Consider the following 18920-nt stretch of genomic DNA (forward strand, 5'->3'; position numbering starts at 1 on the left):
TATTTATTTATTATTGTTTCACTGAGGATTTTCTGAGCTTTTGCCCAACATTTTACTATGAAAGATTTCAAAGAGAAACTGGAAAGAATTGTGCTACTTAGTCACATGACCTGTGACTACATCGGTTCATCACATGACTCCTACCGATCCACACTTACTTATCTTTCAGGTGGCTGAAATACAGTTTCCTATCATCAAACACTTTTCAGGACCTCTGTGGGGGATTCCTGTGTCTGCAAGGCATTGGTTCCAGATGCCGCAACAGATACCACAGTCCACAGGAGCTCGAGCTCCTCATGCATACAGTGGCACAGTATTTGCCTATAACCTGTGCATAGCTTGCTGTATGCTCCAAGTCATTTCTACGTCACTTATAACAACTAACATAATATAAATGCCACACGAATAGTTGCTGTATGATGTAGGGAATAATGACAAGAAAAAGTTGTATACATGTTGAGCACAGATGAAAACTGCTTTTCTGGATATCTATGGTCTGCATTTGGTAGAATTCCTGGATCAGGATCTGTGGATACAGGGGGAAAACTGGGTATTGGATAGAGTCTTTCTGTGCTTTCACAAATGATCAACACTTGGCCTGGGGTAGAATTCTACAGTGTGTTTTTATGCACTCAAAATCTGTATGCTGATCTAATAACTTCCCATCTTCAGTATTGAGAGGGATACCTCTAGACCAACCTGATTCTTGTCTATTTTTACTTCCAATATAGATGTTTGCAGACTTTCAAAAAAAAAACTGAATTAAAAAATCTAAAAGAATATATTTAGATTTAGATATATTAATAGATTTAGATATATAAAAGAATATATTCTCCTCATTTTGCCTTTTGCTGGTCATTTTTTTTTTAAGAAAAAAAAATTAGTTACTTTTTATTTACTTGGAAGGCAGAGAGAAAGAGGAGAGGAGAGAAGAGCATAGATCTTCCTTCTGCTGGCTCACTCCCCAAAGCCCCTCAACAGCAAGAGTTGGGCCAGGCTAAAGCCAGGAGCCAGGAACTCCATCCAGGTCTCCCACACTGGTGGTAGGGGCCCAAGTATTTGAGTCATCATCCACTGCCTTCCCGGATGCCTTAGCAGGAAGCTTGCCCAGAGGCAGGGGCACCAGAGCTCAAGTCAGCACTCCAGTAAGGGCTGAATGTGTCCTAAGCAGGAGCTTCACCCACTGTATTTTGTCAGTGATTTCTCAGGATCTACAAGAAGAACTTCCTTCAACAAGGAAAACTTCGGCTCACGCATGTTTCCTGTCGCACTGCTACCGCTGTGTCTACAGCATTCTTCAGTGTCTTCATCACACTGGGAATTACTGTGAGTGGAATCTGCACTCTTTGGCCCTAGGCTTGTGCTTTTCTTCTGCGTTGGGAGAAGTCTTCTAGTCTGTTCTACACTCCATCAGTGCTCTATACTGTTGCTTCTGGTCTTCACCACTTTTTAGGCAAACCCTAATTCTAACACTACATTTCTTCTTCTTGAAATCTTTCCTCACATCACTGAGATCAATGTTCACCTACATCCCAGTGACTTTTTTCACTTAATCACTCTTTTCACTTTACCATGTAGTTTCTCATCTTTTGCTTCAAGATCTTTTGAGATCTTGGATTTTACTGACAACAAAAGGAGGACAATTTTCATATTTTGTCTGTATTTTGGGTAAATTTTTTTTTATTCTTTAAAGAAACTTTTAACTCTAGCATGCATTCTTTCCTTCTTTTATGTTGATCTCTAATAGGCCCTATCCTATTTCTAAAATGTGTTTTGGGGATTAATAGTTTTAATTTATATGAGCATTCTTTTATCTATGTCAATCAAAACAATACCCTTGGAGCCAGCGCTGTGCGTTAACAGGTAATCCCACCACTTGCAGGTGGTAATGCCACCCATATGGGCACTGGTTCCAGTTCTGGCTGCTCCACTTCCAATCCAGCTCTCTGCTATGGCCTGGGAAAGCAGTGGAAGATGGCCCAAGTCCTTGGGCTCATGCACTGTGTGGTAGACCCAGAGGAAGCTCTTGGTTCCTGGCTTCAGATCAGCGCAGCTCTGGCAGTTGAGGCCAACTGGTGAGTGAACAGCGGATGGAAGACCTCTTTCTCGCTCTCGCTCTGCCTCTCCTTCTCTGTGTAACTCTTTCAAATAAATAAATAAATCTTTAGAAAAAGTACCCTTAATGAAATTTTTACTAGACACAACCTACAAATATGCACACACACATATATTACAAGACAGAACAACAGAGCAGTTTCTGTAACGTCTCTTTTAAACCTTTAACTGTGTTTAAAAATTCCCATCAAATGACTGGAATTTTTTCTTGCTCTTAGTATTTATTTGCTTAGTGATTTCAAATTAGGTGAACTCCCTCTAGGCCTGGTGTTTCCCATAGACACGGAAACATTTCCTCTGTTCTGGGTTCCTCACTGTCCATCTAAGAGCTTCCAGATGTCCTTCGCACCATAGGAAACGGGGATGGGTTTATCAAGTATGTAATACAACCATCTGTTTTGAGTCCCCCAAGTCTATGTGCCAAAGGATGCACTTAGAGTAGCACCCAGCCCCAAATGCCTCGAAGCTTCAGCGGGGTACTCCCATACTCACTGTGGTGCTGGACACCAGTTGGCTTCTGCCTGGGGCAAGGATGCATGAAGATCTCACATAGTTGTCTATGCCACACTCCGCTATTACAGTTCAAGGACTTTTTTTGCACTTTGCTTTATGGAAAATTCTCAGGTTTGGCAAACAATTCTAGAATATGTTACTATTGAAATATTTACTTTTTCAAGATGCTTTTTCTTTAAATATAGAAGAGCACTGAATTTAATTCTGGTAATACTGAATCTAATTATGTGTGTGAATCTGTGCTTTTTCAGTGTTTTTAGTTTTCTCATTTAATTGTTATTTATGTGCTCCTACAAAGCATTTTATTTTCTTTAAAATGCTCCCAAAATAGGAGCCTAAGTTATGACACTTATATTGCCTCCTGCTACACGAGCATCCCATATCAGAGTACTGGTTCATGTCCCAGATGCCCTGCTTCCAATCCATCTTCCTGCTCATGCACCTGGGAAAGCAGATTATGGTTCCAGTGCTTGGGTCTCTGCCACCCATGTGGGAGACTGACACTGAGTTCCAGGCTTCTGGCTTCAGCCTGGACCAGCCCTGGCCGTTAGGGACATTTGGAGAGTGAACCAGTTGATGGAAAATCACTCTCACTCTCTCTCTCTCTCCCTTACACTCTCCCTCTCCCTCCCCATGTGTGTGTGTGTGTGTGTGTGTGTGTGTATCTGTCTTTCAAATACATAAATAAATGACAAAAATACTCTTAGGGGTAACTGATACAGATAAGGATATAAAATGTATTATTTCACATTTTAGCCAAATTACATCCATTCATGGCTACAAGACATGACACCAGAGAATAGCCAAAGACAATTGACTGAAATATCACTGAATTCTAGGTTTACCAATTGATCCAAAACATGTAGAATAACAATTCTAATCTACAGGCCTGTCTCTGCTTGATAGTTTCAATTATGATATTCTGCAGCCTGCGGGGGAAACTGACATTTACATCAGGTGGGCTACATTTATTGTGTATTATTCTTCCAACAACCCTATCAGACATTTACAACAAGTGAACTAAGTTAAGAGTTTAAGTAACTCACCCAGGCAGTGAACCAGTGCATCTCACTCTAAGTTGTGTGGTTTGTTTTTATTTCACACCCACTTGCATCCAAGAAGACAACACACTTATCCAACCAGGGCTCTACAGCCATTCTGAGACTTGGAATATCTCCTAGAGATCCACTGGCTCCTGGTGACAATTCCCAGGCATGGGTATGAACATGAGTGTATTCTTGTAACAACCAGCACCTGCACTTCCACTCTTGGAATGCTACTCTTTAAAATGAGTTTCACATATAATAAATACATTTTTCTTTATTGGTGAACATGTACTGTCTGAGCACCCAGGAAACCATGTCATGAAGCCCCTGAGTCAACAGCGAATTATACAACACAAAGACTTCAAGAAGAGCTTGGTTGGACAGAACTTCTCTACATTTTGCCACCCATCCTTGTAGACATCCTTGATTAGAAAGATATGTGCAACATGAGCAAGTGGAAAAGACAACTGATGGATCTTCACCTGGACTTAAGAGTGATAGCCTATAACTTGTGGGAACTTGGATATCCACAGCCAGGCTCACTAGTCACAGATTAATACGATCCAAGTTGAAAAGATTTCAGGGCCCAAGGTTCTCATTTTACTAATGATAGGATATGATGGAATGGAAGTAGCCTGTGACACGGAGCTTGTGAGGACTTTTAGGTTCAATACTTCCACTAAGCTGGAGTAAACCCCTTTGAGTTTGGCTGTCTAAACCCATGGGAAAAGTAATAAAGGGAAATAAATACAAAGATAATCCAGATTGCAGACTCCCTGGTCTTTTCCTGCCCACTCAGAATGCTGGATCTAGCTTAAGTTCTTGAGTTAGCTGAAGAATTTGCATTTTTATGGGGAAAAAGGAAATAGATTTTCTTGGTATTTTTATGAAAAAGTGAAAAGTTATAAAAAATGGAAAATGGATTTTATTCAGAATCCATTTAAAAAAAAAAAGCCCAGTAGTCAGTCTGGATCTACAGAACATCACTATGGCCCCAAAAAGAAGATTCCTGTCCTCGCATAGCCTGGTGGCTGGGACTGTTTTTCAGATAAATTATATTGGAAACACTGCAAGTCAGATTCCTTAGCACAACAGTAGGGGTGGGCTCTCCTGTGTAACATCAGGCCCCCAGTGGCATTCTGTTTAAAGGTGGTCCCTGGTATTGCAAACCTTCTCTAACACATCCATGGGCTTCCTTTCTACTGAAGGAATTATTAGGGGTTTCCCCTGACCTTCATCTCCATCCTGGTTTTCAATCTGCTCTCTGAGTATTGCCTGCAGTCCCATCACAAACCCTGGGCAGCTGGGCCCCTCGCTCAAGCCAGCCGCCGGCAGCAGCGTTGCTATAGCAACATCTGTTTAAATTAGCTCTGCAACTTCTTTAAAAATGAAAGTCTCCTGTAGAGATGCCAAAGTTAATGAATTTTTGGTTAATTTGGCCTTTAAGGTCACATAAGAAATTGAATAATGATACATACCAGCATGTGAAATTTCAGTTATTGGTTTCTCTGTAAGAGGCATGTATGGGAGATGGGGATAGAAAAAGTAGACTGATCTTGTAAAGTGAAGGTAAATAGTGTGTTGTGCTCTCTCAGAGATGGAGAGATAAGCATGGAACCAGTTTCTGGAGTAGGCACAGTGAACAGCTCCAGTGGGGTGGCCAGTAGTTTGTTAGAGAGGTTGGTTAAGGAAAACACCTTCACAGCGCAAGGTAAACATTTCATCTTGCCTGGTTACACCGTCTATGAATGATATGTAAAGCAATTGCTGCCACTGCTTAAACTGCCTTCTTGTAAGTGGGCCAGGCCCACGTTGGCAGAAGGTAAAGGTAGGGCTGCCAGAGACTAGACCAGAAATGATGGTCTTGATACCACCTGAAAGACATCACATTCTGTTGGCAAAACTCCCAACCCTGGCCTCCGAAGCACAGACATCTCTTTCGCTACTGAGACCCATCCAGATACTAGTGTGGGGCCTGAAACTTGAATGGGGGAGGCAGCTGATAGCCACACTTGGAAGACCCCTCTGCTAATCTCTGACTTGCCAGCCTTTGAGTAGTTCATGGCACCGCTGGTGAGAAAAGGCTAATCCTGGTTAGTTGTCCTATTGGAGAAGGGGCTATGGAATATTAGACTCCCAAAGACAGGTGAGACAGTTTGTGTGTGCTGCTACTTAGCAGTCAGTAAGGGGTTGATGGGTCTTTACTGTCAGTCACATATCAGATAGCAACAGCCCCATATTCCAGAGATGGTAACTGACAAACGCAGGTCAACCTGGTTTGTGAGGTGTGGGGAGCAGCCCGGACTGGACTGAGTTACTGGAATTAAGACTTATTCTATGCATCTGCTCTCCCACAATATGGCGCTGGGAGAGAAGTAAACAGCTTCCGCACAGCTGCCTCCAGTTCAACCAATAAACTGTAGGACTTGCTCCTGATTGGAGAGCAGCGTACTCGGCGTGTGGGCAGCCGAGTTAGGATTGGCGGAGGAGGACTATAAAGGAGGAGAGAGACGGCATGCACCAGGAACATCTATGGGGAACATCTGAGGGAACACCTGTGCAGCCCCCGAGAAAGCCGGCCGGTGGTGTGCCGCTCCCCCGCGGAAGTGGGGAAAGTGGCCAGGGGGAACTGCCCTTCCACGGAGGTGGAAGGGACAGTAGCCAACCCAGGAAGAACCAGCAGCAAACCCGGGGAGGGCCGAGCAGACGAAAGAACAGCGCAGGGTCCTGTGTCGTTCCTCCACGAAGAGGGGGAGCGACAGTGAGGGGTGGGGAGTGGATTCCTATCTTGTTACCTATATTTTCTTCTTGGCTAAATTCATCTCTTCCCTTTGACTTAATGCAATGGTAGAAAGAAGGATTTGGGCTCAATCACTTGCATCAACTTTGGATGTATCTGGAGATCACTGGACTTTGTTTCTCCTTCTCCAAACACCTTGAGGAAAGACAGCAGAAAGGGCCCTGCATTTCTCTGACTCTTCCTATCTCCCTGGCAAGGAGGGGCGGAGGGAACTCCCCAGTACTGGAACCAGCAGGAAGGTGCCTAGAAGGCAGAAAGGCTTCTCGGAATGGACAAAGAATTTTGATGAAACAGAGCTTGGTTAGGAGCCAAGAGGAACTTTATGCTGATGGAGACATAGCAGAAGTCGAGATCCTCACCATTTCTGACTTGAGGCAACGATGAAAGAGGGGGTGACTGCCTTTCCCAATTTCCACCCTCTCCTCTCTAGAAGAATGTATTTCACCCACTGTGCTCATCGACCTCTAAGCTTCCATGATGATGCTCATCATGGTCTCATCAAACCATTGTTGATTGGGTATCTCTCTGTGCCAGATGCTGAAACTAATGACGTGAACCATTTCTAAGCCCTCATAGGAGTTTTTAAAGAAATTACTATTTTCTCCATTTCAGCCTGGAGCGACTGGGGCTTGGATGTCACAGAGCTAGTGCAGAGCAGAATGAGAAACTTGCACAGCTTTTGATGGTAGTAAGTGGCTTGCTTTTCCTACGTGACAAAATCCACAGTATCTGAATGGCAGAAAGCGAAAGAAAAGGCCCATATAAATATCTGTATCTTACAACATCAAGTTATAGACCCTTTCAGAACACCCTGTCTATGGTGTCAATCACTCAACAAATCAATGGATCAAAATTTGTTGGGCACATATTAGATACCATGGAACAAGAGAAAATCAGGTCACATGTTTGGGCTGATGGGCACTGAAGATGTTATTAGTTGCTACTGGGAACACAGTTGAGCTCACAAATTAATCATGTATGTAAGCTTTTTCCTAATAAAGGTAAAAATGTACTCCCTCCTCCAAGGCTGCCATTTTACATACATATTTATATTTACATTTATATTTACATATGTATATGTATGTATATATAACTGTGTATATGCATATGCTTCTTGAAATGTTAATTGAGAGCATGCTTTTTTTTTTTTTTGACAGGCAGAGTGGACAGTGAGAGAGAGAGACAGAGAGAAAGGTCTTCCTTTTGCCGTTGGTTCACCCTCCAATGGCCGCCACGGCTGGCGCGTTGCGGCCGGTGCACGCGCTGATCTGATGGCAGGAGCCAGGTGCTTCTCCTGGTCTCCCATGGGGTGCAGGGCCCAAGTACTTGGGCCATCCTCCACTGCACTCCCTGGCCACAGCAGAGAGCTGGCCTGGAAGAGGGGCAACTGGGACAGAATCCAGTGCCCCGACCGGGACTAGAACCCAGTGTGCCGGCACCGCAAGGTGGAGGATTAGCCTAGTGAGCCACGGCGCCGGCTGAGAGCATGCTTTTAATGTGAACACTTAGAGCTGGGAAATTATTCTACCTTGATAAAGGCCAAACAATAAATCAAGCTTCTGATTTCCTCTGGTCTTCAACATCTCCCTCTGACAGTCTGGGAGATCACATCTCGAGGGAGAGTGGAAACCTGAGTTCTCACGCCTACTCTGCCATTTCCCACGCACATGACTGCCTGACCACTCTTCAGTGTCAACCTCATCCTCCCGCCAGGAATTATGAAGCCGGAGCCTTATCTATTTACTACATCACTACATCCCCAGGCCCAGAACACACCTTGATACCTACAGAGATGGCGACATCTCTGTCATCTGAGTGAAAGAAGCACTTATTCAAGCAGACAGAAACACTCCTAGCAAGATGACACTGAGAGACTACAGTCTGGAAGTTCTGATATGTATAAGTATATACTTGTGAGTGTAATTGGTCTTGACATGTCAACAAAGTTTGATGAAATTAAATAATGTATATACATATGTGTGTGTGTGTGTGTGTGTGTGTGTGTATGTAACAGCAAAGCCAAGGTAGTCTCCCAAATAATGGATCAGAAATGTTTGCTCTTCCAGGCTCATCTAGCAATTCCCAAAGCATCTTGACCTCCGTCTTCTCTTCACTTATTTACTTTTGGAGCTCTGCCAACGCCCAGTGTACTGAGAGCACTTACTCTCTTCTAAAACAGAAGGCAGAAGGGGGCATTGTCTACATCCTATCATTTGGGCAAAACGTACAGGAACTGACAGAAGTTTTGAGCAATAGAAGGAGCATCTCTGTAGGAAAAGAGGATAAATGTAGATAGTGTTATTTTCTATAAAGAAATGGCATGCATGGTAAATGATGAACCATATCCACATAATACATTGTGAACTGCATCTTTATACATCTTTATCTGCTCTTTAACCTAATTATCTGATATATAAACTGAAACAAATATTGAAACCATTTTTTCCCTAAAGGGAACTTTCATGAGCTACCTAACATACAAACATCTGGAAAAGGAGAGGTATGGGTTTCTAAAATGCATCCTGAGGCTGGCGCTGTGGCACAGTAGGTTAATCCTCCACCTGTGGTGCCAGCATCCCACATGGATGCCAGTTCTAGTCCTGGCTGCTCCTCTTCCAATCCAGCTCTCTGCTGTGGCCTGGAAAAGCAGCAGAAGATGGCCCAAGTGCTTGGGCCCCTGCACTTGTGTGGGAGACCTGGAGGAAGACCCTGACTCCTGGCTTCAGATCGGCTCAGCTCCGGCCTTTGCAGCCATTTGGGGAGTGAACCGGTGGATGGAAGACCTCTCTCTCTCTCTGTATCTCCCTCTCACTGTCTGTAACTCTCTCTCAAATAAATAAACAAAATCTTTTTTAAAAAAATGTATCCTGGCCGGCGCCGCGGCTCACTAGGCTAATCCTCCGCCTTGCGGCGCCGGCACACCGGGTTCTAGTCCCGGTTGCCCCTCTTCCAGGCCAGCTCTCTGCTGTGGCCAGGGAGTGCAGTGGAGGATGGCCCAGGTGCTTGGGCCCTGCACCCCATGGGAGACCAGGAGAAGCACCTGGCTCCTGGCTCCTGCCATCGGATCAGCGTGGTGCGCCGGCCGCAGCGCGCCGGCCGCGGCGGCCATTGGAGGGTGAACCAACGGCAAAAGGAAGACCTTTCTCTCTGTCTCTCTCTCTCACTGTCCACTCTGCCTGTCAAAAAAAATAAATAAATAAATAAAAAAAATAAAAAAATAAAAAAATGTATCCTGCAGATGTAGTGAAGAAATTTAATGCTGTAGGGGAAATAACTAACAGTAATATTAATATGTGGGGAACAGAATAACAAACAGAAATGTAAGAATTAAGCTTTTCTTGAAAGTCTCAGGTCTCTTTGAGAACCAGGACTAAAATGTCCTGCTTTTGAAATTACACTTGCCTCTTTCTATTTTACTTTTTTTTTTTTTTTTTTTTTTAAGAAAACCACCACAGACTTTTCCTCCAATGCAATGCATTCTGTCAAGAGCTGAACTAATAATGGCCTGGTGACATTTCGGCTGCAGAAAGGAGTTCCTCAAAAGGTCACGTCAACCCCGTCCTGACTGATGACAACCACAGCCCGTCTGTTAATTAATGCTGGGGCCAGAACATGGGTGTTTGTGCCTTCACGGCTGAATACCACACACCCAGCAAGAGAAGAGGCCTTTGCTTAGAAGAAATAACCCTATGAATACATTAGGTTATTATGATCAGAAGGAGAAAGCTATAAACTACTGTAGGAAACAAAAATGTGCTCTGTGTAACGTGTTCTAAGTAGGAGGGAAGGCAGGGGAGACTGATGTCTTCCGAGGCCGTCCCTTACCAAACGTGGACGGGGGCCGCTCTTGACAGGCAGTAGGCCGACCGAGCTGCTGCCAGCTGCCCCTGCTTGCCGAACACCCGTACTATTCTTTTTCTGTCCATATGGAGAAATGAAACTGATGGATGCTTTCTCTTTAGAGAGGGAGCCTCACGCTGTGAGCACCGAACCTGCTGTTCCAGCATCACCTGTGGCTCCCAGGAGGTGTCTGAATCCTTCGGAAGACTCTCTAAATTGCCTTAGTATTTCACAAGGACTTGAAACTTGTGATTCTCTAAAGTTCACCTCTAAGCTTTAGGAGAAAAAAATACTTTCAGGATGAAGCATTCTTCCAATTATCTGTCTATTCAATGTGAGGGAAGCTGGCTTTAGTGACGGAAGACATCAGCTTGTGCCATAGTGTGTTAAATATTTGTAATACCACCTGAATTAAAAAAAAAAAAGATTACAAATCATATATAGGTTGGGCATCCCTGATCTAAAAATCCAAAATCTGAAGTGCTCACAAGTAGAAAATTCCACTCTGACCTCATGGAACACATTATAGTCAAAATGCAGATACATTAACACTGTATAAAATCTTCAGGCTACATGTCTAAGATATGTATGAAACCAAGACTGAAGTTTATGTTTAAATGTGGATCCAGCCCTCCAGATAGTTCATTAAATACATGCAAATATTCTAAAATCCACAAAAAGCCAAAACCCACAAACATCTATGGTCTCAAGAATTTGGGTAAGGGCTATTTGCCCTGTATACATTAGGTTCTGTAGGTCCTGAGCAATTGTTCTAATGTTCTCTGGAAAGCCAATGGACTGGAATTCTGTAAGAAGCCAAGAGCCGCGCAGTTAAGTGGGTTACAAGGAGGATGCGTGTGAGGGGTCTGAGAAGCGATGACAGAGGATTAACATTCAAGCCTGTATTTAGCACACTTGCTTGTCTATTGCACATCGCCAGTCTATCACACAACATCAAGTGCTGCCCTTGCTCAACAGCATGGCCGCTGTGGCATTATGCCTGATCTGACAACAAGGAACCAATGTTGTTTACAAGCACTGGATAAGATAAAGTGGGTGCTGCTATTCAAAAACAGGGATGTGATGAAAATTTTTTGGAACTGAAGCAACTTCTCTCAAAACCTACATCAATATCTATCTCTTTGGCACTGGTCATATCTTCTTTAAAATTAATTCTCTAAATTGTAAGAATAGGGAAAAATTCAACTATATTTCCTCTTCCTTTGTTGTTTAAATAATCTGACAAGCTAAGATGGGTAGATGGGTCACAAACGAACACCAAATGAAAATGCCGCGTCTGCACCCATCCATGGAGATCACCAGTCAGTCTGGGAGTGACAGCTAAGAAGAAAAACCCTGGACATGACACTCTCAGGCCTAAAGTCAATCCAAGCAGTGCTTCTAAGAGATTTGATCCAACTGAACACATTGCTTATATTCAGTGTAAGACTTCTTTTAATGGAGAATGTAACACTTCTTCATTATCATCCTTATTTAGTATTTTCAACTACTATCCTGCCCTATTGCTTTTTTCTCTATTAGTTAAGTGGTTGATTTGACAGATGACCTACCCAGTTCTCATTAAAATGACCAAATGCACCAACGGCATGAAACATAATTTTCATTTCTCTTAAGTATCTAACACAGACCCTGTTATTTTTGGTAATAGGGAAACTGGGTTTCCTGTTTGTGCAGACTCTGAGAAAGCTATAGTAAATGGTACCCTGATTGAAATTCTTGGGTGATAGTCACTGAATTACATAAATAAACTATTTTTTTACTTGCTGGATAGTTTGAACTCTATGCTTTTGTGGGTGGTACACTGTCCAATTAAGTTTGATGCCTATTAGCGCTCATTGTAGTTTGTCATATAGCATTTTAAAAAATTTTTATTAATATAAGACAACAGATTTCATAGGTATAGTTCCAAGAAGATAACTATAATTTCCTCCCTCCCCTCCCACCCTAAGTCTCCCTCTCCTTGCTTTTATTTTTCTTTAATTTTTGTAAAGACAAAATTTCAATTTACACTATAATCACAGGCTTAATTCACTATCAACTATAATATTCAACAAGTAAAAGTAGGAAGAACAAAAATTGTAATGTTTATCAGCAAAACTGACATTGTGAGACTTGATTATCGTTTATAGCTCTTGTCGCTACTATCGTGAAACAGTGTTTTTATTTTTTCTTCTTACTTTTTGTTGAATCCTTTTCTTAGTGGAGGGTTATTCTCATGATTATAAAATAAATTGAAAGTATATCACTGTGAAAATTAAAGGAATAAGAAAGGAAGGACGAGGGACAGTGGGCACATGGGTGGGAGGGAGGACAGGGTGGGAAGTATCATCATGCTCCTAAATCTGTAAATATGAAATACATGGGATTTGTTCACCTTCTATAAATAAAAAATAGGTTAAATAAAAGCAAGAAACCACAGTTCCACAGGAGTATAAGCAAGGGCTAAAAACAATAATCATATCATAACTTTATATGGCTACATGGATCAGGTTAAGAGTTGGTTCCCAGGCAAACAGATGGGTTTTCATCCTAGCACAAAGGTCTCTCATTAAGAATCAGCACTTGTTGGGCAGGGGTCTGTCGCGCTGCGGGGGGCGTAGCAATCCGGAAGGTGTTTTCCCCGCGTCCTGGGGTGGGTGGATCAGCAATCCCAGCCCTAAGCCCCACACAGGTGCTTCCGTTTAGAATCCGAAAGCTTGGGCCAAGCGGTGGGAATGGAACCCAGCACCTCTGCGAGTGGCGCTTCCTCAATGCACAGAGCTACAAGCATAGGATGGAAGCGGAGAGTGGCTTGTATAGGTTCCTGGCTATTTCTACCTTCCACCCCCTGCTGACTCTGCTCGCCCTCCCTATGCCACTCATTTCCCTCCCACCCCCTTGCTTTGGCCCTGCCTGCCCATTTGGGCCTCAGGGTGGGGCCGGCGGATGGGAGGGGTCTCAATAAAGTTTTAAAAGCAAAAAAAAAAAAAAAAAAAAAGAATCAGCACTTGGGGCTGGCACTGTGGCGTAGTGGGTTAAGCCACCATCTGCAGTGCCGGCATCCCGTACAGGCTCCAGTTCGAGTCCCAGCTGCTCCACTTCTGATCCAGCTCTCTGCTAATGCACCTGGGAAGGCAGTGAAAGATGGCCCAAGTGCTTGGGCCCCTGCATTCACACGGGAGATGTGGAAGAAGCTCCTCTCTCCTGGGTTCAGCCTGCACCACCACAGTGGATGGAAGATCTCTGTCTGTCTGTCTTTCCCACTCTCTCTGTAACTCTGCCTTTCAAATAAATCAATTAAAAAAAAAAAAAAAACAGCCAGCACTGAACTTGACTTTGAAAAAACTGCTGCACATATAGGAATCCTTAGAGACTCACAGATTTGTAATACAGGATTTCAATCCTTCATTGGACTTTAACCAATGCTACAAAATTAACATTGTAAGTAATCACTATCTAGACACAACCAACAAATTATTGTCCTGTTTATCACACTCAAGTAGGTCCCTAGCTCAAGGTACATCTGCAGCCATCACAGGTAGAACATGTTATTAACAGTTCTGATTACCAGCAAGTTCTACAAAAGCTATCTACTATGAATGAGACAGCATTAAAAAAAAATGAAGGCATTCTTCATAGATAGCTACATCTAGGATACCTGGGAGTACTCTCTAGATCATAAGATCAGTTCTCTCCATAGCATCTATTCTGAAAAGTGAAATGAAATAGAGTTCCACTATCAAAGGTATGAAGGGTATTGAACTTGGGGAGCCGTGACCAATGGGCAGCCTGTGTAGCACAAGGGAAGGAAGCATGGATGAGAGATGATGTGTGAGGTCATGAGATAAGCACAGCGGCGGCAGGGAGGCAGGTGCAGAGGGAGGGAGGTCGCGCTCACCGCTGCCTCCTCCACTGGCTCCTCGGCCCGAGCATCCAGTCCCAGGTCCAGTCCGACAGCAGGTGTGGCAGCAGCAGGGGCCTCCTCTGCTTTCGGCTCTGTGGGTGCAGCCTGCTCAGATTCAGCCTTCAATTATTTGTTTTAGTGGTTAGAGGAAAAAAAATTCAACATGTAAATAGGTGACATTCCAAAACACTGGACAATTAAGATTCTCTTGCTCATCCCATAGAGAACCTGCTTCATTGGATCTGCTGGGAAAAGTCTCCCCATCTGGCACCATGAACCTTTACAGAACTGCAAATCCTATGAATAGATATTGTTAAGCTTCCTTTTACAATCTTCAAAAACTGTCATTTCCTTTGGCAATGAGAGAGAGAGAGAGAGAGAGAGAGAGGAAGGGATGGAGGCAGGGAGGGAGAGGGAGAGGAGCAGAGGAAGAGGGAGAGAGGAAGAGGGGGAGAGAGAGAGATGGAGAGGAAGAGGGGAAGGGGGGAGAGGAGGAGGGGGGAGAGGGGGAGAGGGGGAGGGGGGAGAGGGGGAGGGGGAGAGGGAGAGGGGGAAGGGGAGGGGGAGAGGGGGAGGGGGAGAGGGAGAGGGAGAGGGACAGAGAGATTGAGGTCACACAGTTCAGGGGCATTGCTCCAAAAAAATCCAGGGATCATCCCAATATTCAGACTAAAATGCATCCAATTTCCAAGACTGGGAAGAGCAGGCCCAGCCACCTGACTGCCACATTCACCGATACTTTGCCGCCTTGTTGTAAAGTCTCGTTTGGTTCCTTATTCTTTCTTTCCCACCAACAAAATCCTTATCAATCAGTGTATTTCATATAATAAAATAATTATTTAAAGAACCACAGGGAAGAATTCTCATGGTGTCAATTAGACAGTTTTAATTGTGTGGTAGGGTAAGGTGTTTCTGTCCCATTGTGACGTCTATACATAGATTTCATCCTAATTCCAATTACATGCTGAGTCAGGCCTTTGACATCCCTTAGGGAAAGACCAATTTAGTCTTAAAATTATCAACATAAAACAATAATAGGCCCTTAGAAACACCACAGCTGATGCATACATCCCCACAGCTACTAAAATATTCTTTTATAATTCTTATTAATATGCATAAGCATATTTTAATAAGATTACTTCACTAAGCAAATGGACATTGGAGGGTAGAGTTCTCCAGTGAATACTTTGATTGGGGGAAATCAGTAGCTTCCACCACACTCTCCCAATAAGCCACCACTGCCACCTCTGCTTTTCCTGTATATTCACCTAAGTCAATGCACATAAGTTCCCTAGAGAAGGGATAGGAAAACTGTGCTGAGTTAATAGGAAATGAGTAATGAGTAGCTTGGTGCTGGAAAAATAAACAAAATATTTGGCTTGTGCTCCCACCAAGTCATTCACTGTAATGCCTGCCATGATCACACTGCTATTCTTTCAAAGGGCATAATAAAATCAAAGAACACTTTGGTAGACAAGTGTGCAGAGATTTTATATTTTTATGGACTTTTATAACCATTAAGAGCTGGTTTGAAACAATTTTTAAGAAAGAATGAGATAAAATTCACTCTAATAGGCTCTTAGGAGTCCTTTATGGGAAAAGACTACACTTTTATTGTTCAAAAAGAATTATCTTCATAATGGAACAAGCTTTCACACTGGCAGACAGATACTGGGAGCACTTAGAGTATGATCCTACCGTTTGGGAAGGCAAGACGATTTGCAAGAAAGGGTGGTATCAAATGACCCATACAATGGAATACACAGAGGTAATTTGACAAAGAACCAAGAAATCCAGAAGCAGGTGTTGTTCCCCAGCAAGCCGAATCTGTGCTATGGAAAAGTCTGAAGCCAGATAAAAAAACCGAAAGAAATTCTAAAACACACATCAAACAAATATAGCATTGTGTATTTGCAAAAATGAAGAAACAATTTAAAATGAATATCTCCATTGCAGTTTGGGTTTATTAGAAGTCTGAGAAAGTGCTGAAGTTTTCTGTAAGGCAAGCATAATCTGGGTGATTTCCTAAACCAGTCTAATTGCATTTGCTTGCACAAGTTAGACAAGGCCACAATATCATAGTATGAAGGCGACACAGGCTTGGGTTTTGCCCTCACGAGTCATGACATGTTTCACTATACCACAAAATCACACTGCACAGCATGATACGGCATTGCAACCTAACTCAAGTCCCAGGTGCACTGAAAAAGGAGTAAGGATGAAACCTGATCATACATCCATGCAGCTACTCAGATTCAGAAATGGAAGTCATCCTTCTGTTCCTTCTCAGGTAAAGAGGTTGCTGGTAAGAATCCCTTGTAAAGTCACAAACATTTCATGAAGTTAGAGAGAAAAACAAAGACAAACTGTGGGCTGTTGTTCATGAAAAGAGCTGAAACAGTCCTGTAGGAATAGAAGAGTGCCCCGCCTCAACCATTTCACGTTTTCACAAACAGCCTCCTTGACAGAGCCTGCTGATGGGTTGACACCAGACCACACCTGCTGTGGAATGCTCTACTGATCCCGCTTTTGCGGGAGCGGCAGTCACCACACAGAGAAGAGCTGGACCCTTTACATTTACTGGTGACAGCAGGATGTCATCATGGCGCAACTCTGAGAATCAAAAATGAAATTTTCCCTTTGCAGTAAGATCAATAGTGCAGACTTGGAGCACACGTTCTGGTATTCTCTGTGGTAAGATAGTCAGATCATGTTGAGGAAGAAGAGGCAGGTCGGGAGAATGGGATTGGGAGTCTAGTCACATTCCGCTATGGCATTTGCCTTCTAGTCTTGTTTCTTCAATCCTGGGAGAGCTAATTTAGTGAGAACAGCAAAGCGTCTTAGAGGAAACTGAGCCCTGAGCAAGGTTTGCAGATTCACAAAGCATTTAAACTTAGACTCAGGGGATGTGCTGTGGTGCCATGAGACGCAGGCTGGGAGACATACGGTAATTACCAACATCAACCACCATCTCGCTCCGAACAGTCAATGAACCAAATGTCACGGAGGTTTCCTGCTCCTGGAAGGGCTTGTATAATCACAACCCAGTGAGAGACAAGGGTTCACTGTGATTGCCCGCTCCTCACCGTGCAGAGCCCATGTCAGCAGCATTTGCCATGTTGGGTTAACAAAGCTAACCTTCGCAGTGGAAAGAAGGTGAAGATGTCTGCTTCAGAGAATATTTGTTAAGGGAAGGGGAGGGCAGCCCTTAATAAATCAGAAGCTCCCATATCCAGCTCTGGAGGGTTACGAGATGTTCAGAGAAGCTTAAAAGTCACTGGATTCCAGGCCTGCATCTTTTGCATTGAAATAGAAAGTATGAGTTTAATTATAACCTTTCTACTTATCCCAGTGTTTCTCAATTTTTCCTAAAAACCCATTCACGGTTGGTAATTAAAACTCTTATCTTCCATCACTTAGGCTGAGAATTTCCAATGAACATGAAGGATGAGTCTCCTTGGCTTCATTATTGGTATCAACATAACTTTAAATAGTTATTCATTTATTTGAAAGGCAGAGTGACAGTGAGGGAAGCACACACACACACACACACACACACACACACATCTTCCATCCACTGGTTATTCCCCAAATGTCTGCAACAACCAGGGCTGGGTCAGGCTGAAGCCAGGAGCCAGCAACTCCATGCAGGTCTCCCACATGTGTGATAGGAAGCCAAGTATTTGGGCCATCATCCACTGCCTGCCAGGTGAATTATTAGGAAGCTGGATGAGAAACATAGACCTCCTAAGACCCAAACCAGACACTCTAAATTGGGATGTGGATATCCCAAGTGGTGGCTTAACCCACCGTGTCACAGATGCCCACCACAATGCCAGCATCATTTGTATCTGAAACATCTAATCATTTATTCGCAGGCCACAGAGGCTCTGTCTTCCACTGGATTTCCCCACAGGTAGAAGTAGCTCAGCAGTGACAAGCTCACGAGTGAAATCTCTGAAGCTTTCTTCATGCAACGGTACTGGTGAGCTGCTGCTACTGCTAGGCAGTTTCCTGTGACCCTGCAGCACCGATCTTAAAAGCCTCTCCTCGAAGCACCAAGACTAACAGTTTCCCAATCATTCCATAACCAAGCTTTTCCCTTTTCTCATTTGTTATCAAATTAGGAATTTCAACTCTATTGTGAATTTCTTCTATTTACAACTCACAAAATGAAAGGATGATGAAAAGCAGGGATCTGCCTTGAAGCATGAACACTTGAGGCACTTTCATTTCAGTCCTATCGGTTGTCTCATGGAAAGATCCATGTCCCTGATAGGCTTACTGTGTGCCAATGAGGCCCAAAATTAAGAGATCTGGAGTTTTGCTGGGATCAGTGTGCCCTTATGAATCAAAAGAATCAAATTTAAAATCAATTTAAGATTTTATAGATGTTTTCCCTCCTGATTTCTAGAAAACAGGGTCACACATCATAATCAAGTGGGATTTATCCCAGGGATGCAAGGATGGTTCAACATTCACAAATCAATAAGCTCAATAAATCACATCAACACAATGAAGAACAAAAACCATATAATCATCTCCACAGATGCAGAGAAAGATTCAACAATCCTTCATGATGAAAATTCTCAACAAATTGGATGTACAAGGAACATACCTCAAAATCATGATAGCTATATGTGACAAACCAACACCCAGCATCATACTAACTGGGTAAAAGTTGAAAGAATTTCCCCTCAGA

At 43.3% G+C, this 18920-nt stretch overlaps 1 protein-coding gene across 6 annotated transcripts in view; it reads right to left on the bottom strand.

Annotated features, from left to right (window-relative positions):
* AMPH (amphiphysin) overlaps nt 1-18920 on the bottom strand; it is a 230289-nt gene that overhangs the window by 16679 nt on the left and 194690 nt on the right. For 4 of the 6 annotated variants that reach the window (XM_051853303.3, XM_051853302.3, XM_070059746.2 and 1 more), the window contains one exon: nt 14213-14338. The exons of the other annotated variants lie outside the window; for them this stretch is intronic. In XM_051853303.3, coding sequence (XP_051709263.3) covers nt 14213-14338 — 126 coding nt within the window. The remainder of the gene's footprint in view (nt 1-14212; nt 14339-18920) is intronic. 6 annotated transcript variants of the gene reach the window in all.

This window comes from Oryctolagus cuniculus, chromosome 16 (genome assembly GCF_051225735.1).
Source record: "Oryctolagus cuniculus isolate XC-2025 breed Fujian yellow rabbit chromosome 16, ASM5122573v1, whole genome shotgun sequence".
Lineage (NCBI taxonomy): Eukaryota > Metazoa > Chordata > Mammalia > Lagomorpha > Leporidae > Oryctolagus > Oryctolagus cuniculus.